Source organism: Endocarpon pusillum, assembly GCF_000464535.1.
Source record: "Endocarpon pusillum Z07020 unplaced genomic scaffold scaffold2335, whole genome shotgun sequence".
Taxonomy (NCBI): domain Eukaryota; kingdom Fungi; phylum Ascomycota; class Eurotiomycetes; order Verrucariales; family Verrucariaceae; genus Endocarpon; species Endocarpon pusillum.
In genome coordinates this window covers 2,177-24,930 of record NW_006916175.1, presented here as the reverse complement: position 1 = coordinate 24,930, position 22,754 = coordinate 2,177, and the positions used below count along the sequence as shown (strand labels likewise).

At 51.1% G+C, this 22,754-nt stretch overlaps 6 protein-coding genes across 6 annotated transcripts; 3 read left to right on the top strand and 3 right to left on the bottom strand.

The window, feature by feature from the left end:
• Positions 1 to 28: 28 nt before the first annotated feature.
• Positions 29 to 6,742, top strand: EPUS_07472 (uncharacterized protein; the record flags this gene model as incomplete). The annotated part of the gene is made up of 9 exons (XM_007803467.1): positions 29 to 448; positions 576 to 1,950; positions 2,000 to 2,678; positions 3,501 to 4,839; positions 4,886 to 5,096; positions 5,162 to 6,132; positions 6,182 to 6,270; positions 6,364 to 6,502; positions 6,581 to 6,742. 9 exons carry the CDS (start codon positions 29 to 31, stop codon positions 6,740 to 6,742), a joined length of 5,385 nt encoding a protein of 1,794 aa, XP_007801658.1.
• Positions 6,743 to 7,179: 437 nt separating this feature from the next.
• Positions 7,180 to 7,959, bottom strand: EPUS_07471 (uncharacterized protein; the record flags this gene model as incomplete). The annotated part of the gene is made up of 1 exon (XM_007803466.1): positions 7,180 to 7,959. The coding sequence occupies one exon, from the start codon at positions 7,957 to 7,959 to the stop codon at positions 7,180 to 7,182; it is 780 nt and encodes a 259-aa protein (XP_007801657.1).
• A 770-nt stretch (positions 7,960 to 8,729) lies between these two features.
• Positions 8,730 to 10,459, top strand: EPUS_07470 (uncharacterized protein; the record flags this gene model as incomplete). Its single annotated transcript, XM_007803465.1, has 2 exons — positions 8,730 to 8,874; positions 8,922 to 10,459. 2 exons carry the CDS (start codon positions 8,730 to 8,732, stop codon positions 10,457 to 10,459), a joined length of 1,683 nt encoding a protein of 560 aa, XP_007801656.1.
• A 107-nt stretch (positions 10,460 to 10,566) lies between these two features.
• Positions 10,567 to 11,495, bottom strand: EPUS_07469 (uncharacterized protein; the record flags this gene model as incomplete). Its single annotated transcript, XM_007803464.1, has 2 exons — positions 10,567 to 11,333; positions 11,414 to 11,495. 2 exons carry the CDS (start codon positions 11,493 to 11,495, stop codon positions 10,567 to 10,569), a joined length of 849 nt encoding a protein of 282 aa, XP_007801655.1.
• Positions 11,496 to 16,150: 4,655 nt separating this feature from the next.
• EPUS_07468 (uncharacterized protein) lies at positions 16,151 to 16,894 on the bottom strand (the record flags this gene model as incomplete). The annotated part of the gene is made up of 1 exon (XM_007803463.1): positions 16,151 to 16,894. One exon carries the CDS (start codon positions 16,892 to 16,894, stop codon positions 16,151 to 16,153), a length of 744 nt encoding a protein of 247 aa, XP_007801654.1.
• Positions 16,895 to 17,118: 224 nt separating this feature from the next.
• On the top strand, positions 17,119 to 20,928 carry EPUS_07467 (uncharacterized protein; the record flags this gene model as incomplete). The annotated part of the gene is made up of 4 exons (XM_007803462.1): positions 17,119 to 17,933; positions 18,027 to 19,175; positions 19,233 to 20,010; positions 20,071 to 20,928. 4 exons carry the CDS (start codon positions 17,119 to 17,121, stop codon positions 20,926 to 20,928), a joined length of 3,600 nt encoding a protein of 1,199 aa, XP_007801653.1.
• Between the last annotated feature and the right edge of the window lie 1,826 nt (positions 20,929 to 22,754).

Below are 22,754 nucleotides of genomic sequence, written 5' to 3'. Positions count from 1 at the left end.
CTGAACCGTTGCCGATCTCATCTCCACAATGACCTCCAAACTGGTGTCTATGTTCTACCCTGGAGAAGATGTTAGCGAGAAGAAGAGTATGGCTCTTGGCCTCCTGGCCTCCTCTTTGCTAGGACGCGAGGCTAACAGACGATGTACAGATAAAGCAAACAATATTTCGAAAGCGCAGGACCCGCCACAAGGAGAGTCCAGCCATCCTCCCAGATCTTCTACTCCTCAAGCTGTGCGGTTTGCGTCTGGAGTCCAAGAAATAGAGCCCGTTCATGGCATACACCAGATGATCGACCCGTCCGGGCAGAAAGTCAAATCGGCGGAAGAATTGACCCCGGAAGCCAAAGAAGAAATACGCAACCTTGCAATTACTTTGCAAAAGTCCAAGCTTCAAGAGAGCCGAATGTCAAATTATGCCTTCGAGCCCATGTCGCTTCCGCCTTCAAGAGTAGGTCATAACTATCGCCAGCACCTTCCTGACCTTGCATTCTTGCCTCAGCCTCGCCCTTCTGGGGAAGCCCCGTCGTTGCGCAAATATTATTTGCCCAGTGCTGTTACACTGACATTGCTGCCAGGCAACCTCCCGGGAGCCCAGCCCCCGTGGCTCTCCCAGACACTCTCTCATGCCTTCTGCTCGACCATCGCCTCCTATCTCTAGTATTCATTCTCCACCTCTTACACCACATGACTCTTGCTCCAGAGAGCCCTCAACCGACGCGATTGTTACGTCCAAGCAAGAAGCGAAGTCCACTGCTATTACCCCACAAACATCTCCTCCTCAACAACCCCACGGTAGGTCTATGTCAGAATCCATTTCTCCTACTGCTACGGCTTCCAGGCCTCCCTCCTCTGACCAGCATTCCACTCGCCCTACATCAGTTTCGGAGGAGTCGTGGCCAGATGCTCCAAAACGAGTGCCCCGCTTCGCCGTGGGACCTTCTGGAGAGTCCAGTCCTGGCGACCCAAGTCCAACACCAACCACCCCATCTGAGTCTTCAAATCGTCAAGCCCCCGTACAATCGTTGACCCAACCCGCGGATCAGAGCAGACGGCATGGGCAACAAAAAGTTCCAGGGCAGATAGATCAGCGCTATCAAATCAGCCGGGACTCAAAACGGAGTTCAGTCACACCTGCTCAAGCGTTGCAAAATGCACATCTACTGCCAAGATCAGGGAGCAGCAACGAAGGAAAGCAGGAGAAGAAGTCGTCTATTTTTGGTGGTAAAAAGGACGGCCTTGCACATGTCCATGATGACGGGTCTGGGGGACTGAGCGAAAAAAAGCATCACGGATCGATGTCCGAGCTCAAGAGGTTCTTCCGTCTCGGCCACAAGCACAAGCGTGGGGAGTCTCCTGCCCCTGCATCGAGAAAACCTAGTACCAAGCCCGACTCGAAAACGCCTCCCCATCAAGTTCCGCCGTCTAACGTCCCCTTTGCGGATGATCACGGACTCGAGGCTAAGTATGGCAAATTCGGGAAAGTCCTGGGTTCTGGTGCCGGTGGCTCGGTGCGTCTTTTGAAGCGCAGTAGTGATGGTGTTACATTCGCGGTCAAGCAATTTCGAGAAAGGCATTCTTGGGAGAGTGAAAAAGACTACTCCAAAAAGGTGACTGCGGAATTTTGCATTGGATCAACTCTTCACCATGGAAACATAATTGAAACGATGGACATTATTCAAGAAAAAGATCGTTGGTATGAGGTCATGGAATATGCGCCGTACGACCTATTCGCCATCGTCATGACAGGCAAGATGAGCAGAGAAGAAGTCGCTTGCTCATTTCTGCAGATCGTCAATGGAGTCAGCTACCTGCACAGCATGGGTCTAGCCCATCGCGACTTGAAACTAGACAATGTGGTGGTCAACGAATACGGTATCATGAAACTCATAGACTTCGGAAGCGCGACGGTCTTCAGATATCCTTTTGAGAATGATATTGTACTTGCATCTGGTAAGTACACGACCGTTATGCTCGTTGTAGTGACTCACATACGTCTTAGGAATCGTCGGTTCAGATCCTTATTTGGCGCCTGAAGTCTACGAGGAGAAAAAGTACGACCCTACAGCTACCGACATATGGTCACTTGCCATCATTTTCTGCTGCATGACGCTTCGGAGATTCCCATGGAAGCAGCCGCGACTCATAGATAATTCCTACAAGCTCTTTGTGGCGCCACCAACGCCTGGGACTCCCGTGCCTGATTCGGAGCCTCGGCGTGTATCCGAGAATAGATCGAAAGACGGATTCGTGATAGAGGATGCCAAAGACTCAAGGCGACCAACTGAGCCTAGTCTGTCGCAGAATGGGGACGGAAAAGACAAGTCTGGCCATCGCCATCGCCATAGCCATAGCCATAGCCACTCAGAAGCGAACCAGGCCAATGGAGCTTCTGACGCATCGGCAAAGACCTCCACAGCATCAGATGCTTCTGGTAAGAGTGAGGTGGTCAAGGGGCCATGGAGGTTGCTTCGTCTTCTTCCCAGGGAGAGCCGCCATATTATTGGAAGAATGTTGAAGGTAGATCCAAAGGAGAGGGCGACCATGGACGAGATCTTATCGGACGACTCGGTGTTGGAGACTCCCGTTTGCAGCCAGGAGGAGCAGGGTGAAGTAAGACGTGCGCCGGGTCATGAGCATACTTTGGAGGCGGGAAATGCTCCTCAGCCTCCCGGCGACAAGTGAGCATGCAGTATCCACTGAAGCAAGAAGCCAGGAGGCTATGGAAAGAGCCACAGCTTCGATGAAGAACATGAGATCCTAATGGCGGCGAACTTCAGCATTTAATGGAGTAGAGCAGTCTTTGCACGCAAAGCTGGGCGTTGGGGAAACCTGGACTAGACTGGTGGAAAAGGGGTAGAGGGGGGGATGCCTTTATGAAAATAATCCATACTAATACCAGTATGGATACAGTTCTTGTGACCATCTAACAATACTGCCCCTGAAGCGCCCCGCATAACTCCGTACTGGCGAGCAGAATAGCTGCATTGCCCCTGGTAGCAAAGCGCCGCAAGTCTTGGCTCGCTGGCGCAGGAACACTGCAGCTGTGTTCATGTAGGCTGGTTCCGGCGGCGTCAGCTTGCGATGTGTAAATGTTCACAAGTAAAGTTAGCGCAGCTGGTATGTGCTTTGTTTGCTGCAAAATGTCAGGGAGACGGCTTTCACAGAATGACCTCAAGTTGCGATCCGCTCGCTCCTTCGGGAACGGACTCGAGCATTTAGAGGGAATGCCCATCATGCGACCCTAACCTCATGCAACATTTTCCTACAAGTCCAGCGTAACTTCAATGGCGAGGAAGAAGCGCCAAAGAATCAGCTATGGTAATCTTTGAGCTTGAGTATGATCTGCGCAATCGAATCTAATAATTATGCAGTCTTGCCATTAGCGAAGAAGGCCGGGGGTCATCGCTTAGGCGTAAATGGGCTTGTAATTGACGAAGACAACTCTATTCTGTACGACAGTCTCTACAACACATGGTCCTTTTGTACTGACAGTGCTCAAGATATACTGGTGGCCGCGACGGGGCGATCTGTGCTTGGGACCTTAACCTGGACCTTCACGATACACATACTTCAAACCCGTTCTCATCGCCCGAAGACCAATCCTCAGACTCGACTCCGAAATCCTTGAACTCTACAAAATTTCGTCGCCAAGTACAAGCGCATACACATTGGGTGAATGACATTGTGTTGACCCAGCAGAATTCCACGCTCGTATCAGCTTCTTCAGATGTGACTGTCAAGGCGTGGAGACCGCATTCTGCCCAGGGAACCAGAGCCCAGACCATCGGTGTTCATAGTGATTATGTCAAATGTTTGACTACTCCCGATCCCACGGCAACATGGGTAGCCTCAGGCGGCTTGGATCATAAAATCTGCCTTTGGGACCTTAATGGCGCGGGGCAGAAGCTACAAATCGACGTCGGAAAAAGTGAGGGCGTGACTAAAGGTTCTATATATGCTCTACGCTCCAAAGGTCCCATAATTGCTAGTGGAGGCCCTGAGAGCGTCGTCCGAATATGGGACGTGAGGACGGGGAAGAGCATAACCAAACTGGTAGGTCATACGGACAACGTAAGAGATATCCTGCTTAGTGAGGATGGCGATACCGTGATGACCGCGTCTTCGGACCAGACTGTGAAAGTGTGGTCCTTGACAGCTGGTCGCTGCCTGAACACTTTGACGATGCACAATGACAGCGTCTGGTGCCTTTTCTCAACTCATCCACAGTTGTCACTGTTTTATTCTAGTGACAGATCCGGGTTGGTTGCGAAGACCGATACGAGAAATGTTAAAGAGATAGACGAAGGCATATCCTTAGCGGTACTTCAGGAAAACGATGGTGTACACAAGATCGTTGCTGCTGGAGGGCACATTTGGACAACGACCTCAAGCTCGAGTATCAACCGCTGGTGCGACATTAACACTAACGCGGACATTGAACCTTTACCACTACCTGAACAAAGTCGAGCTCCAAGTAGTCTCTCCAAAAGATCAGTTCCCACCTCACCGTCGAACACAAATTTTCCTACCACTAACGGCGTAAATGCTACGTCGAAAATCCCTTCCGCCGCTCTTCTTCGATTGTCCGTTACTGCACCTTTTCCAGGAACTAGGTTAAAGGAGTTTGAACGGTCGACTTCACAACAGACTCCGAGCATTCGCAAAGCTTCAGAAGCAATGATAGAGACAGATCAACATTTAACCATTCCTATACAAGCCCTACCTGAGGAGACGATAGAAGGCCAGAATGGTCTCATAAAACATGTAATGCTCAACGACCGAAAGAGAGTCTTGACCCTGGATAGCACGGGCGAAGTCGTTCTGTGGGATTTGCTAAAGGTAATCTGGGCTTGGACTCCCAATCGCAGAACTGACAGCCAAGTAGTGCATGCCTATCAAGTCTTTTGGCAAACAGCATCTGGAGGACGTCGTTCCCATGGTGAACACCGTTGAAAGTGTAGCGAACTGGTGCGCGGTCGATACGCGTACAGGCAGACTAAGTGTCATGCTCGAAGAAAACTACTGTTTCGATGCAGAGGTGTATGCCGATGAAACCGACGTTGCCAACTTGGCGGATTTTAGAGAAGATCAGAGAAGTGCGTGACACGAACCTCTCCACCTGCTGCAAAAAGATCCTTCGCACTGACGATGATCTGAGTAGTCAATCTTGGCAAATGGGTTCTGCGGAACCTCTTCACTGCGCTTATCGAAGAGGAGATCAAGAGAGATGAAGTCTACCGAAAAGAGTTGTTGGCGAAACATCACCGACTTAATGGACTGCAACGTGGAAATGCGCCGCTTTCAATCATGATGCCAGGGTCAGCAATGTCTTCCAACGACTCTCAACCTACTCCTCGACCGTCGGGTGGATCTTATCTAATCCCAGGCACTCCAGGGCTGTCAATCGGTGTTGCTAGCCCTGCTGGACCCCCTAACCATGTGTCCTCATTACCACCAAACCACTTAGAGCCGACTGCAGAGGAAGATCATGGGTCCGAACAGGACGGCACCACGAACGACCAAGCGAGTACCACAGGCACACGGCCCGATGATTATTTCTCCCCGAATCCCACCGCACAGCCCTCTGAAGCTTCGTCGGAAAGCAACCAAAAAATAGCAAACACTCTAGGCGACAAAGGTCCCGATGCGTTGCCTGCCTCTCCAGTCGACGACAAAGACGAAAAAAAGAAAGGTTCTCTGTTTGGGAAGGGGAAGAATTTCAAAATGACTTTTCCGAGCATGAAACTAAGCCGGATCAGCGGCGAGGCTAAGCCTGTCGTTACACCACAAGAAGACAAGTCGGAGGATGCATCGGACAAGTCGTCCGAAAAGGGGGAGCGAACATTTGAGGATAGTTTCTATGGAGTCATCCAGAGGATCCGGCATGATTACGACGAGCAAATCCAAACCCACCCGGATCAGCCACCAGTCATAGGAGTGACGTCCAGCTTGCCGGATGAAACGCCTGTGCTGAGACAACCACCACACACGTTGGTCCTCATTCAGGAGGATAGTCCAGAAGCAGGCGGAGTAGTTGACCTCTATGGGGGAGCAATCGCCACTTTGGGAGCTGACGCAGACATCGTCGAGAAGATTGCGCCTGCCTGGTTAGGAGACCTACTCCTTCGGGTAGTGATCGTCCCCAAATAGCTTTGTAGCATCTCGCTGACTCCTAATCTAGAACCACATTCCCTATAAAGAGACTGTCAAAGTCTCCTTCACTCTACAGCCTCTCAAAGACGAGCTACCAAGCATAGCAACAGCTGACGGGTGAGCCCCCAACCCACCGACCTCATATCTTTCTTCTTGTCCCAAACGCCAAACACCATTAAGTTGATACTTAAATATTGACAACAACCACAGTCGTCTCAATGCCAACCGCATGCTCCGAGCCAAGAAAATTCTGGCCTATGTCGCGGAGAGAATCGAAGCGCAGCCGACCGAGCTGGAGGAGAATCCGATGAAGGTCGAGGAATACCTGGAGCTGTATTGTCATGATCAGGTATGATTCCATGTTGCCGCTCTGCCTCCCTCTAGTCGTGCCAATTGGGCGCATCCGCTGACGTGTCGCTGAACATAGCTCGTGCCTCCAAACATGACGCTGGCGACGTTACGAACACATATCTGGAGAACAGGAGGGGACGTGGCCTTGTTCTACCGAGCAAATGGGAAGAAAGTTATTTCGCCGGCGCCGCCGGAGCATCCGCTGGCGGTGGCTAACGGACATTCGTCTCCGTCCTGACCGGAGCATGCTTGACATCCAGGCATTTTTTTTGAAGTACTTGCTTTGCCTCAATGCATATCTATCAGCTGCAGCGTCTTCCCGAACCTACCAGCGTAGTTGTACAGGGTATCCCAGCGGCGAATGGTGGCCGTATATACAAATACCAAATCCCCCACCGTTTAAGCGTCATAAGTCAACGTGATGATCATATTTCCTCCGCCTGCTCGTCTCCTCGCCCAATGTATTCCACGCCCACTGATACGTTCCCAAAAAGATAGCGCCGCCAACACTGATCCACGCAACCCTGGGCGCAAACCCCTTGAAAAATCCCCTCCACCCTTCCTCTCTCCGTATCCTCGCTAACATCCTCCCCGCCCCCTCCCTTTTCCCACTGTGTCCACCATGCCCCCTCCTATCCACCATCAGATTCGTCTTCAGCACATCCAACGGCGTTGTCAACCCGGCCGCCACCGCGCCCTCCCGAAAGCCGCGCTCTCCGCCGCCGTCACCAAGCCCTCCTCCCTCCGAAAGCGTCGGGACTGCCTCTCGGAATAGGCCGCCTTGAGGTACTCCCACAGACTGAACTGCACGATGGTGAAGGGGATCTCGCGCATCACGGTCACGCCGCCGCCGCGGTAGAGTTCTCGGAGCACGGTCCCGTAGCCGCCGTCCGGGTGGATCTGACGCTGGCGCAGCGCCAGGATGTCCTGCAGCGCGAGCAGCGACGAGCCCTGGAAGAGCCCCGCCTGTGCGCGTTGCTTGATCACTTCGGTCGGGATGCGGATCGCGCACGCGGCGGTTTCGCCGAGGGTCGAGGCTAGCATGTGGATTGCGGAGGCGGAGGCGGAGGGTGTGGTCTGCGTGCGTTGGTTTGAGGGGCCGCCGGTATTAGGTGCCGGGGAGCAGGGAGCGTTTGACGCCGTCGTAGACGACGAAGAACGAGGCCGCGCTGGGCATGGAGCCGAGGAGCGCCGAGGGGAGGCCCGCGTACATGGAGCGGATGGTGCCGCGGAGGGTGTGTGACGCGGTGGGAGAGTGCGGACGGCATGACGGGGAGTTGCGAGGAGTTGGGATTGAAGCCGCGTTTTTACCGTGTCGAGCGGGTAGAGGGAGAAATCTACCGTTAGTCCTGCCAGCGCCCCCGCGAGGAGGGACCGGGTCCAGAGGGATGGCACGATTGGAGGGGGAGGTGGAGGCCGCTCCCTTGAGGCTTTCAGGGAGACGGTCTCGGCCATGTGGGCCGGTCGCAGTGGGGATGATGCCGGCTACGCCTCTGCTACTACTGCATCTTGGTGGTGACTTTGGTCTGACGATTTCGCTGGTAATGAGCAGTTGTTCCAAAAAAGGAAATTGCTTGTCGGCTGTTTGCTTTGTTTGCTCTGTTTGCTCTGTTTGCTTGGTGGGTACGGCGGACTGTTACGGGCTTAAGGTCAATTCATAAGATCACTTCAAGACACCCTCTTACGAGCACCCTCTTATGAGCACTCTCTTATGGGCACCCTCTTAGGGACTTCTTCTCAACGATACCTTCTTAGACACTAAAACCAATCAAGTAGTTCTTTTTAAATAATTACACGTTATGTTGGGTTGGGATAAAATGATCAGTAAGGACTGCGGAGAATCCAAAGATTTGAATTGACATTAGGCCCGTAACAGTCCGCCGTAGGTGAGTACGGAATCTCTCCGCTCTGGGAGTTATGCCTCCTGGCCCACATGTGGCAAAACACACCACACAGGAGACAGGAGAAGAGGGTCACACCGTGAAAATGCCAATGTGGTGGTTTTGATGATTCGGCGCATCTCTACCGCTGCTCTCAATCTCCGGAAAGATGATCGTATATCACCTTCCGAGTTTCTGAATGCATTGACGAGCATATGGCGCCCCCAGGACGCATCTGGGAGGCTCCCCCAAGCGACAAAAATTGGTATGCTGTCTGCTGGGCTTGTGTAACAGTATCATGACGGTCGCGTGCTAGGTCTATGTGTCAGTGGTGGACCTGATTCTATGGCATTGGCATTCCTCTTCCAGCAGCTCAGAGGACTTGACATGGCACCAGACCTCGATCTCACGGCTTTAATCGTCGACCATGGCCATCGTCCTGATAGCGGGGAAGAAGCATTAGCCGTGTCGACGTGGCTGAAGGATCTAAGTTGGTTTTTCTGCAACGCCAGTGTTTCCTTGCTAAACATACGGCAGGTATCAAATCCAAGATTTTGCAATTGAGATGGCGTCCGGGCCAGGATCCGGCTCGGCTGACCAACTTTGAGACCAAAGCGCGTTCACTGCGCTACCAACAGTTTGCGTATGCAAGTCTGGAAGAGAACATCAGGTCTCTTTTCCTGGGGCACCATGCATCCGACCTGGCCGAGACGGTTATCCTTCGTTTAGCCAGAGCCCAAAAATTTATATCAGCAGGACTTGGCGGCATAAAGCCCGTCAATGACATACCATGCTGCGAAAGCGTTTTCGGCGCTTCCTGTAGCCTCGACGAGGCTTCAGCAGTTTCAGATCTGGTCAGTGCTAGATCGAAGCGCCCTGCGACGGGCCAGAATTCCGAGTGCCGATCTGCATCTTCCTCTGACGCTGACGATAACTCTTTTCCAGGTAGAGTTTTGGTATCAGAACCTGGTATGAAAATCTACCGACCGTTGCTATCATTTCCTAAATCTCGGCTCATTGCAACATGCGCTCAAAATGGAGTCCCCTTCATAACGGATCCTTCGAATTTTGACCCTAAGACAACAAGGAGAAACACGATACGCTGGCTTCTCTCAAACAACAAATTGCCAAAGGCTCTTCAGACAGAATCCGTCTTGCATCTTAGTGCTGCCTCGATGAGACTGGGCCAGGCCCGAACAAGAAAGGTCGAGGCTCTTATGAACGCAACACGACTGATTTACTTTGACACCCGCTCTAGCCTGCTTAGGCTAATTGTTCCCAGAGACATCAGTAATGCTTACAAGCTGTCCGAGCAAGACGCAGCTTACTATGTGACTCGTCTGCTGAGCCTCGTCTCTCCCCGAACGGAGACTCCGCGCTCTTTCTTGGACAACATCGACGTGGCAAGATGGATGTTCCCCGAACTTTACGTAACCAATCCTTCCATTTTGGATAAGCCACGCGATCCTCGTTCTATGACTGCTGGCGACGCTCTGATTGAACGCTTACCGAGCCTTTCTGGCTGCTGCTGGCAACTAACCCGCCGACCCTTCAGAGCTAACGAATATCCTGAGACCGGTTTCTCATCTACGTCCACTTACTCTAAAGGGGTTGATAGATATTGGTCGGGATGGAGAGCATGGGACGGGCGCTTCTGGATTCGCATCCAAGCACGTAATCACCCCTTACTAGAACAGTTTAAGCTTCGTCCTCTACAGCGTCAAGACATGGAACAGCTGAGAGCACGTGAAGAACTTCTCCCATTGGCTTTGAAACAGAAGCTGAGGAGAGCATTCCGAGATGCAGCTCCTGGGAAATTGAGATATACACTTCCATTGCTCGTGCATGGCGAAGAATTGCGGGGACTTCCAACCTTAGATATTGAGCTGCCGTCTAAGGACAGCCTCCAAGGCGACGTGTCTAGTCAGCTTCGATGGGAGGTACGGTACAAAGGTGTCACAGAAACACTGCAACATCTGAACCGAGCCGCTAGCCCGTCGCATGACCTCGTGAAACCTTTAAATGGCGACCTGAACGGCCAGTTCTCATCACCCCGCAATCTCGAGCAATCGTAAGATCCATGCGTCATTGCTAAACTAACCTACGACAGGTTGAACGCTATCTATATGTCTCTGTCAATTGGAAATCAGGTCAGGGCGAAATAACAGGGGTTCCTGTCGCGTCATCGAACCATTTCAGTCCTCCCAGCCTTGTGCAGATTCATGTGCGCCGCCTTTTCCGGACCTCTTTGCGCCTCCTTTCTCCCCAGCTCGGCGACTTTCCTGACATCGGTCCTCCCCTCGAAAATATCCTTCGTCTTGGACAAGATATCGCTCCAATCCTCAAACAGCGTGAATGGGAACCCTTCCCTCTCACAAACCTTAACAAGATCATGCCCCTTCTTTGCAAAGAGCAGATCCGTTTCGCGTGCCGCACATAAATCGCTCAACCCATCGCCGGCATACAACAAGGTCGGCTGCTCGCTCCGTGGCATCTTTGCAATCGCCTCCGCATACGGCCTAATGGTCAAACTTTTGTCGTGCCCGAACGTGCTATCGTCATGGTACTGGATTGTCCATCCATTCTTCTGATTCAGATCATTCACTGGCGGCTTCGCTATCGGCATGTTTGCCACAACCTCAATCTTTCTCCCTTCTTCTTCGCCCAGCAGATGCTGCAACAAGGCGCGGATAATGGGCACCATACCCGAGGATAGTACGATCACAGGAACATGATTGTCGACGCTCCACTTGTAGAAGGCGGTGAAGTGCGGGTCAAGTTTAATATTCTTGCAGAGAATGGGAATGCATTCTGGAAAGGAGAGTTGCCAGCTCTCGATCATGGTGCGGAAGTTATCCCTGATTTCAACCTTGCCGTTGAGGATGTCGAGGTTGCCTTGGAGTCGGCGCGCAACGCCATAGCCGTGGTGATCAGTTAGGTAGTCGTTTGCTGAACCCAAAAACTCCCATCAGCATGATTGTATCTTTGTGTTGGCTGACAGGAGGCATGAAGTGGGAGTGCTTGCTTACAGTCATTCGCAGTGACGGTGCCATCGAAGTCCGTGAAGAAGATGATCTTCGGTTTGGCGTTAAGAGTCGCTGGGAAGGGCATTGTGAAGAAAATGTGTGAGGCTTGACAATGGGCCAGCAGAAGCAGTCAAGCAGGGAAAGGCTGCCTATTTCTATAAAGCATGGAGTTGGGGGGATGGGGGGAGTCTCGACATTACAAAGGTCAATTGAATCTACCACTACTCCATCGATGTGCCTTATCACTCTCTCTCCCCCTGGAGCTTACATTTTTTGTCGTTTTCCTTGTTGGCGGGACATGATGACGACGATGGCCAGGCACACCTTCTTGACTAGGCTAGAGATAGATCCTAGTAAGTTACAGTAGTAAGCATCGGGTGGATGTGGACAAACACGTGCTCGGTGGTAGTGGTATTTACTACGTATGCATCCCGATATCATTCAAGCATCATACAGAGTCGTGCATCAAAAATCATCAATATAGGCTAAGATTAGAGCGCCACTAACACACTCTAGCTGAACTTAACACTACGTAATTCGTGCCCCATAGAGAGGGATCCCTTGTAGTGGCCCCTAACACTCCCCATAACATCTAGAAATCTTTAGGGTTCTTTTTTAGACTGCTGGATGTGACTCGTACTACTTACGTAGTGAACCTATGTCAGCTAAGCTTTTGACATTCGGGCCTATTGGCCGCTCTGACACTAACATGACACTACTGCAAAAATAGCTAGTGCTGCTTCATCGAGTTAGCGTATATTAATGACTTTTGATGCACGGCTCCAATATTGACTCGACGGGTGTGACTGATGGGGCTGCTGGGCTGATGGACTGATTTGTTGGATAGATAATCCCGCTGTAATCCTGCGGTAGGACGCATAAGTATCGAGGATGTGAACTAGTAACGGCGGACTTATCGAAACACAATCCCGACATGATCCGAAGCGCTATAGATCTTGACCCCTCAGAGACGATAACAATTGGCTCCAGCCAAGGCGTCATACAGACTTAATCCTCGTTGGGCCGAGTGCATCTCTGTCAAGGCTGCGTCCGATACCAAAATTCTAGGCCTGAAGCTAACAATACTTTATTCCCTCTTTCTACATAACATAGCCTCTTGCGAACATGCACATGCTGCTTAAATGGTGATGGACTTTGCAGCTATCGCTTCCGCTGGTCGTACACGTAGGCCACCTCAGGTCTGATACCATGCAGCACTGCCCACCCACTCGCTACGGCTTTCATATTCCGAATGATGGCTCTCGACATTACCCGGTTCCTCAACACCCATCCGGCCCTTCTTGGCATGAGGGATTTCCGCCTGAGGTCATCAAATTAGCAGCCTACCAATCCATTCATGTTTCTCACGGAATATCTCGGCACCACACAAGACAATAAAAATGTACCCTGTGCTCGGCCGGATGTTGCCGCTTTACTACCGGGGGGTATACTACGTAAATATTGTTAGGCTGGTGCTAGTAGCAAATAGTTGTGATAACAAGGTCACACAATCTGAGTGGTTTTGACTTGCCTCCTTAGCGTCCGCTGTACTGCTATATCTGTGTGACTAGTAGCACTGATCAAATAGAACTCGCTCAATGATGGCTCAGATAGACTGCGGGATTATAGGATATCTGTTCATGCATCTTAAATTAAGCATTTGAAGATCCTTTAGTTGAAGAATACAGATGTAGCTCATTAAATGATCTAGAGCAACGTTACTAGCTCCAGCCTAACAATACTTACTACGTATTTATGCACTCCCACCGTTAGTAGCTAACGTTGACGAGGCTAAAAACGAAAGGCGATCAATGCCAGATTGAAGGATATCACCTTATCTTCGAGGTATGTTAATGGATTTTCTCCTCATCTCTAATACCTTCGAACCCATCGGTCAAAGTAAGAGCTATCCCACCGGTTATGACCATCATAACTATCATACCGGAACCGCCGGCCTGGGCTTCTATTGTTGCTTCCCTTCTCACCCTTTAGACTCTGCCGACAGCTCACCCGAGCTATCATGCTGCATCCCATCTTTGGGTGGGGTGGCACTGGCTGCAAAGATGACTATCCTGTAACTTTGACCAGAAAGACTGGTGTTGGCATGTGTTTTATTGTAAGAGGCAGAGATTCGATCATTGCAGCTGGAAGCAGTCGCTTGCTTCGACCGATTTTTTCGTCGAGCTGCCTCTGCTTCTTGATCTCTTCGCGATCCGTTCCTGCGCCTCCTCTGCTTTACGAGCTGCTTGAGCTCTTCGCATACGTTCTTATGCCTCCCTAGCCTCTTGAGCATCGAGTGCTTCTTTAGTAGCTTCTTCCCTCCGTCTTTTGGCTGGTGCCGTCTCCCAGTTCTCCTACCTCTCGCGTTCTTGTTGTTGATCTGATCGTCTCCTTGCCTCGTGCTCTTTCTACAACTGTCACTGCCTTTTTGCCGCTTGTACTTACACCACATCTTCAATCATTTTCTAATCGGCCGTAACTCTACTTTTACACATACCACAATTCTCTCCCTAGCGTTGCAGCATACCTGGGCTAGCTCGACATGAGAGTGCGATGAGTGCGCAGTCGAAATTATCTCAACCCGGTTTACCACGCAGGGTGTTTCCATCACGTCGGGATGTCGATTAAGAGATAGGTTAGCTTGGCAGTCGAGTTCGAGGGCCATGGTCCATCGAAAAGTGAGCCTTGATCAAATTGATCCCCCAGAAAGCAAGGACCGCATCATCAGACAATGCAACAATATGCGTCTCTCGGTGTCTAGCTTATTCTCGGAGAACAAGGGTCATATTAATACCAATTCGTACATGCCAGGGTATTCGGCTGTTACAGACTGTGACAGAAGTACCGGAGCTACGAAAGTAGAGAGAGAGAGAGAGAGAGAGAGAGAGAGATGTATACCTAGGTAGGTGGGTTGTTCCCGGGGCAATACTGACCATTCAAAACCGTTACGCTAAAGGATAGACAGTTTCCTTCCTCTATCACAGCGGACAGTAATACGAGCTGCTCGAACTGGGCCCAGGAGGCCGGCGCTGAGATATCGCTGAGTTCTGTGTGCAGCTTATTGAGAATGGATGGCGCACCTCTTGACTCCCAAAGCCTCTTCCGAGCGTTAAGTGACCCGCACATCGCCATTGGTACACCGCCATTGGCACACCGCCATTGGCACACTCCACGCGCCTACTTCCTTCGCCCGGGTACACTTGGCCAGAACTTCCTTCCTTGCCTCCTCACTGAGCGATCACAGCGGATCCCAGTAATCCATCTGTTCATCTTCTCCACCTTTCGAACCTGGTGCCGACACCTTCACCCGGCCCAGCCGGTGGTCGTAGCTCTCGATGGAGCAGGTCTGCCTCTCCGCTTCCACTCCCTGGCATGTCTACCACGAATGTCGGCATCATCAGAGACCCTGCAATCTGTCCCCGGATGTGCCGCTCCGAATATAGACTATCCCTGAGCGGTGTGCCTAAGTCCTCGGCTCCTGGAACCACTTCACTTGGAAAGATATAGTACTGCATTTTCGTTAGCTGATGTTGCTTCCATGAGTAGGCCAGGAGAAGGGGGGAGACAGGGATCAGAAAGTCACCGGCACAATGTTCATATCTACGAGCGAGCAAGGGTGCGGATTAGTTGCTGCATTGTCTCGACATTTTTGTTCACGCCATTGAGCAAAAACGCTCTGGTTGTGTGGGCGTGGGAGTAGAGCGGATCAGATGCGGCGAGATTGGGATCCGTGGCAATGGGAATCTCTTTTTTTTCCTGCTGGAGAAGAACAATCTTGAAATCGCCGCGGTGGTGCATGAGTGGTGCATGAGTGGTGGATCTTGCATGCCGGCCGATACCGCAAGTGCAAGAAGATCTAGAACAATGAACACCCCCCCATCCAAGTCACCCGGCCCATAAATATTATATTGTTGTATTGTGATGCATGAGCTTATTCAGTATTCCTTCTCCTCTTAAGCTCCCACCACTCTGTCCCCTCGTTAACCAAGATAAAGACTTGTCAACCTGCTGTGCAGAGTGCGTAGATTGACTATATTCAAGAATTCTTTAATAATGCCGTACGCTTGTGACTTCTCTTGATGTGTATATACAAAATCCATGCCTGTAATAAAGCAGCGGAAGTGGCTAACCCATTTATCGTTGTTATACCCTGCTTCTAAAGGTATCAAGTCGTACGCCACACGCTAGAGAGGCTTTTTGGCAGGCTCTGATTGGCCAGAGCGTCGAGAGATGATTTTATGAGCTGTGCTTAACGCACAGGGTTCGTAGTCAGTTTGTAGGGCTGTAGAAGGAGCAATGACTGCTCTGTTGACGTTTTTCTGTAAATAAGAGATAGCCTCTTGCCCTGGATGCCCTAGAATAGCGTGCCAATAGTTAGCCGTGGCCTTAATCGCCTCTTTAAGAGCTCTGCTGCTGGCGGCGAACGTTGATAGAGTGCCTTTTTCATCTGGTAGAGGGTTGAATTCTAGTGCCCAATGGCTGCCGGCACGCTCAACGTAGCATAGCGTTTCTCCTGCTTTGTGTAGTCGACTCTGCTGCGTATCCTAATGGACTCCTTTTGCTATAAATCGATGTAGAGAAGCGGTATTTGTAAAGAACTCTGGCACAAGAGCAACGTCAAGGAGCTGAATCTGTGTCGGGCCGTTTGGTGACCTCACGTTAATAATAACGTGACCAAACGCCTTAATTAGGTATATCAACTTCCCTGCCATTATCTTATCATCCTCAGTAGCCGCACGCTTAATTGGCGCCTGAATCGAGAATCCACGTATCTCGGAGCTCATAGCTATCCCAATCGGTGGCGAACGACGCCAGCGGCGTTGATGGTGCAGAATGCTGCTCGTTAGAGTCCTCTGGAAGTTCGGACTGCTGTTTCTGCTTCTTCGATCGCTCTTGAAGCTTATTCGCTGCGCTTTGAGCGCGTTTAACGGCTCTCTTGAGAGCAGGATTCTTCAATTTCTCGTTAATCTCCTTCTGAATGCGATCAATAGGACTCCAGCCTTTAGGCCTGCGCTGCTCAATGAGATAGGGGCACATAGAAAACGTATGCTTTTCGCCACAAAGGCAGTTAGAGTATTTCTTCGTTTCTGACGGTGCTTTTTCTGCTGACGCTGCTGAGTCAGCAGCCAGCTCTGAGGCCTCTTCTCCTTGCAACGTGGCATATGCGATCAACAGGACTCCAGCCTTTAGGCTTGCGCTGCTTGGCCTGCGCTGCTCAATGAGATAAGGGCACATAGAAAACGCATGCTTTTTGCCACAAAGGCAGTTAGAGTACTTCTTCGTTTCTGACGGCGCTTTTTCTGCTGAAGCTGCTGAGTCAGCAGCCAGCTCTGAGGCCTCTTCTTCTTGCAACGTGGCAGTAAATAACGTGTGTAAGGAGGATTTCGTAGAAGTAGCACGAGTTAAGCGTAGATTGTTTCGAAAGCGCTCTACGGCGTTATAGAGAGTTGGTATGCTAGCCTCTTCTTCTAACTTGGAATCCATAAAGACTTGGTACGCGCTTGCGTACGTAGAATCAACGCCTCTGATAGCCAAAATAAAGCGGCCAATTAGCCCTCTCAGAAGGTCAACAGGTCCCCTTGGGAGAAGATGCCGGTTGAGATTCCGAATTTTGACGTGGACGATGAAAAGGCCGCTCGCTGGGAGCCGGGTCGTACATCTCTCCGGCGATCTGGCACAACCATCCTATTGTCTTCTTCCTGCACATGATGCAGAAACAGATTGAGCCGGAGGATGATCATTCAATGACCATCCAGGACCGCTTCTCCAGCGAGGACCCAGACACTCGCAAGGCTCGGCCCATGTGGGAGCTCCGTCTCGGCTACACCACCTACCAGAACGGCAAGTGGACGCAGAAACAGCTCTCGGAGATGACCTTGCGCCACGCCGCCAGGGAGGTGGAGGAATGGGACCTGCGGGCGAACAAGGGCGGGGACGACAAAGACAAGTGGAAGACTAGAACAACGTACTTGCTTCCAAATCAGACGGCCTATCGCTTATGCCCTCGACTCATCAGTGACTCGGAGCTGCGCGTCGACATTTCATATCGCGATTCACACAAGAATGTCAGGACTGACAAGGTTGTGGAGAATAGCTTCCGCATCGGATACTTTACGTTTGAAAACGGCAGCATCACCTCCAAGTCCGACTCGAGCAGCGGCGACGACATTGACACTATTACAAGCTTCCAATATGACCAGACGGGGTCCAAGGCCGAGATCTCTTCGTACCAAGTCAAAGAATCCGAGACCAGCAGTCCACCCTTGTTTGGCAAGTTCCCCAAGGTGCAATACGACAAGTCACCTGCTGCAAATGCAAAGTCGCACATCCTGCTTGTGAATGACACCGGCGTCGTCTTCAACCACACCTTCATCGACCCGCTGCTAGCTTTCATTTCCAAAGATAATACTGCCCATGCTTTTGACGACTTTTATGACCAGTTTGGCAAGCTTGCTCACAGTGCGGCAAGCGATGATCCGTTCGGTGCTACAGATGACGGATCATTCAATGAGAAGTTGAGTCCGTATAGCATATACAATTGGGAGATTGGTGCACGCGCCCATGACTTTGATTGATGCATTGCTGAAAGCGCAGCAATTCGATGATGCCCTGGAAGTGTGCCACAAAGTCTTCGACCCGAGCGCAATAGGCGCCGGCACAGATCCGACAGAAGAAAACAAGCGCTTTGGAAGTTTGAACCGTTCAAGGATCTGGCAAACAAGGATGCCAAGGTCACGCTCGAGCAAATGTTCCTCAGACTCCGGCCGCAGACATCCAATGATGATATCAATGAATGGCGAGACAACCCCTTTTCGCCGCACTCGATTGGCCGCAACCGGCCGGTCGCATACATGAAGTGGGTGGCCATGAAGTACATTGAGATTATGATTGCCTATGGCGACTACTTCTTCCGCCAGAATAGCCTGGAGACCATCCCGAATGCCATCCAATGCTACGTCATCGCCTCGCATGTGTACGGCCAGCGCGGCCAAAAGATCCCGAAGCGAGGCAAAACCAAGCCGGAGACCTATGCGTCACTGCTCGACCGCTGGGACGCCTTTGGCAATGCCATTGTGCAGCTGGAGTTGGAATTCCCCTTCTCCAACCAGACCTCGCTGCCCATCGGAGTGAGCACCGGCATTGTCGGCCTGGCCAACATCTTTGGCTTTGCAAGCGCTCTGTACTTCTGTATCCCTGACAACCCAAAACTGAGAGAGCTGCGCGACACCATCGACGATCGCCTGTACAAGATCCGCAACTGCATGGACATCAACGGCGTAGTCCGCCATCTGCCTCTTTTTGATCCGCCAATCGACCCAGCGCTGCTCGTGCAAGCTACGGCGCAGGGTCTAAGCCTCGACTCGGTCTTGAACGACATTGGCGGACCCATGCCAAACTACCGCTTCCAGCTGCTTCTCCAAAAAGCCTTTGATATTTGCGCCGAGCTCAAGTCGCTCGGTGGAGCCTTCCTGACTGCCAAGGAGAAGAAAGACGGCGAGGCGCTGTCGGTGCTGCGGACGACACACGAAGCGACTATGAGCAACATGACGCTGGACATCCGCCAGCGCCAAGTGAACGAGACCAGCCAGGCGCTCGAGCAGCTGCTCCAGAGCCGCAACGCGCCGAGCTACAAGCTGCAGTTCTACCGCAAGCTCATCGGCAACACCGAGAGCGCGCTCAACGAGGACACGGACTTCAACGAGATCCCCAACCCCAGCTTGCAGGATCCAAATAGCGAGGGCGAGCTGCTGCTCAACGAGCCCGAGTAGGAGGAAGTGCAAAAGGCCGAGCAGGCGCAAAACTGGAACGCAGGCATCGGCAGCGTCGAAGCGCTCGCAGCGGTGTTCCACGCGATTCCAAGCAGCGAGGCCTCTGCGAAGCCGTGGGGTGTCGGCGCCGGCCTGGTCTGGGGAGGCTTTAACTTTGGACACTCGACAAATGCAGCAGCCAAGGCTCTTCAGGTGTACGCCACCTGGCTGACGCAGTCTTCGTCGCGAGCGGGCATCAAGGCAAACCTGATGCGGCAGATGCAAGATCGCATCTTCCAAGCTAATGCGATTGGCATGGAACTGAAAAATATCGATAAGCAGATTGCCACCCATCGGATCAGGCTCAGCACCGCCGAGCAGGAGACCAAGAACCAGGAGAAGCAGCTTGAGCAGACGACGGCGGTGCAGGAGTTCTTGAAGTCCAAGTACACCAACGAGGAGCTTTACATTTGGATGGAGGGACAAACGCGAGACTTGTACCAGCAGTCGTACAACCATGCCTTTGACCTGGCCAAGCGTGCCGAAAAGGCATTCAAGTTTGAGCGTCCAGACCAGACCACCGACTTCATCAACATGGGTTACTGGACCAATGCCCGAGATGGCCTCCTTGCCGGGGAACAGCTGCATCTGTCCTTGAAACGGCTCGAGTCGGCATACCAAGAGACACTGGGCCACGACTTCGAGATGACCAAGCACATCTCCATCCGGCAGTGGGCACCGCTAGGTCTAGTCGAGTTCCGCGAGACGGGCAGCTTCGAATTCGACCTGCCCGAGATCCTGTTCGACATGGACTGTCCCGGGCACTACATGCGCCGCATCGTGTCCGCCTCGGTGACGATCCCCTGCATCGTCGGGCCCTAGACGAGCATGAACTGCACTGTTCGGCTGCAGCAGCACAGCATCCGCACCACGGCGCGCGCCTCGGGCAAGGCCGACTACCCGCGCCAGCTCGAAACCGAGGACGACCGGTTCAGCACCTACAACATCCCCATCTCGGCCATTGCCCTGTCCACGGGCCAGGCCGACCACGGCCGCCACGAGGGCGGTCTGACCATGACCACCAGCTCGGAGCGGTACAACCCGTTTGAGGGCGCGGGCGTGATTAGTAAGTGGCGCTTTGATCTGCCGGCCTCCTTCCGGGCCTTTGACTACGGCTCCATCACCGATGTGGTACTCACGCTCAAGTACACCTCGCGGGATGGCGGCGATAAGCTGCGCGACACGGCTTCGGGCGCCGTGGCGGACTTTGTCAAGCAAATGATTGACACCTCTGCCTCGGGACGCGACGGCCTGTTCATGTTCTTCGACCTCAAGGCTGAATTCGCGACCGAGTGTCTTTGCCGAAAGGTGGCCGTGGGTGGTAGTGGAACTGATGCAGAGGAAGTCACCATGCAGCTCAGCAATGTGTATGAGCGGCTGCCGGCGTTTACACGCATGACGAAGCCGAACCGGCTGGTGGCACTGGCCATGGTGCTGGTGGTGCGGACCGGCGACGTGTTCAGCAGTCCGCCGTCCATCGCGCCGGACCAGGTCGGCATCGACCTGCTGCCCAATGCGGACCAGAACGCGGCGTTCCGGCCGGCTAGCATCAATCTGGGAGACGCGAATCCAAACCTGGTGGGCTTCTCGAGCGAGGACCTGCAGCTGCCCATGACCAACTGGGGATTGCGCGTCAAGGGCAGTGGTATCCAGGCGCTGGGCAACACAGAGGCTCGAGCCTGGCTTGTGGTGAAATACGCAATGACATGAGACTTTGAGAATGCCAGCGGATGAAATTGCACATGGGTGAAGGAAAACATATTCTGCTCAATTTACCTTTGAAGCTAATGTTCTTTGTTTGTTCGGCAGCGGAGTAAGGTGTCGCTTTTTTTGCGTCGTGAGCTAATCTCCGTCTACTGTCTACGGCATTGTCAAGTTTCGATTACTCTTTAGAGCAAAATCTGATCATGGCCTCTGTTTTTTCTTGACTGTACGTGCAGACCGGTTTATCGCATTCGTGCTTCGATGGACAGAAAATCTAACTTACCTTGAATACAACACATACAGTGTCGTTGAGACACTGGACGGTCATTAATTAGAGCTCTATCCTTGATGGATCCTCTCAATCTCCCCATCCGATCCAACTTCGTAGAATACCCATTGGCAGATCGGGAGGATCTATCCCAACCGCGGTCGGTCGGCTTGTCTCAGGAGAGCCATATTTGACAGCCATATGCAGAAGAAAATTATTCGGCCCTTGGCACTCCGTGATAAATGCACGTGATCACACAGTAGTAATTTGTATGAGAGTTTCTTAAATTCTTTTTTACACTGCCATTCCACTGCTATTTATGATATTGAGCTCGCTGTTGTTTCCCAGATAGGTATTGAGATAGATATCCTTGGTGTTGAGTTTCTGCTGTTATTTCTGCGCCCTGAATAGTCTTCGTAGGCTGCCCTGCTCATATCCGGCCTGCTCTTGAGCGCTGGGTCAACAGCCAGCGCTCGAAATAGCTCCTGCGACCCTCTAAATCATCTATCTAATGTGTCTACACCGCCAAGCTCGTGCAATTGGTTGTTGCGATAATAAGCTTAAAAATGCGGCCCGAAGGATCAGCCTTTTGATTGAATAAAGTTCGTGTTCCTGCCTTCTTGAGTTTAACCTGGCCAGTGGTAGCTTGCCAAGGCTGCAGAACTCTTGCCAAGCCATACCCCATCAAAATCAGAATGTGCACGTAGAATGCGCAGAAAGAGGGCATAGAATTGGCACGTAGAATACGCAGAAAGAGGTTATAGAAATGCGCAAAAAAAGAGCGTAGAATTGGCACACCAAATGTATAGAAAAAGCGTATAGAAAGTGCGCAAAAAGAGTGTATAGAATATTCTTTTATTCTTTTATTCTTTTATTTCTTTATTTCTTTATTTCTTTATTTCTTTATTTCTTTATTTCTTTATTTAAAAAGTTATAGTTATTGACTAAGTAATATTAAATAAATGATTAATTAAGAAGCTTAATAATATATAATATAAAGTCTACTCTAGATTTAGCGTATTTTTGTAAAAGGGGCTTTATCATATACCCGCGAGTAGGAAGATCAAAATATAGAAAAGTTAATACTTTTATTTAGGTTACTATTATAGCTATTCACTAAATCACAGTAAAATTTGACATTTATTTAATTAGTCCGCATTAGGACCTAGGGTTCTTAGCGCCTGTAACCTTAATTAAAAATAAACTAATTAGACGCCTATATAAAAACTTTATTTATAAAGAGCTAATCATATTTAAAATTATAATAAATAGCAACAAAACTCTTTATATTTGCTATAAGAGTAATAAATGCCTATCCTAACAATATAATTTATAGTAAATAAGGATATTATATTTATTACAGAATTATATAAATTATTAAATGCCTTTTCTGCTCTCTTTAGCCTTATAAGGGATATTAATAAGCCTCTTAGCAAGGGTATGGATCAGGCTCAGCACCGCCGAGCAGGAGACCAAGAACCAGGAGAAGCAGCTTGAGCAGACGACGGCGGTGCAGGAGTTCTTGAAGTCCAAGTACACCAACGAGGAGCTTTACATTTGGATG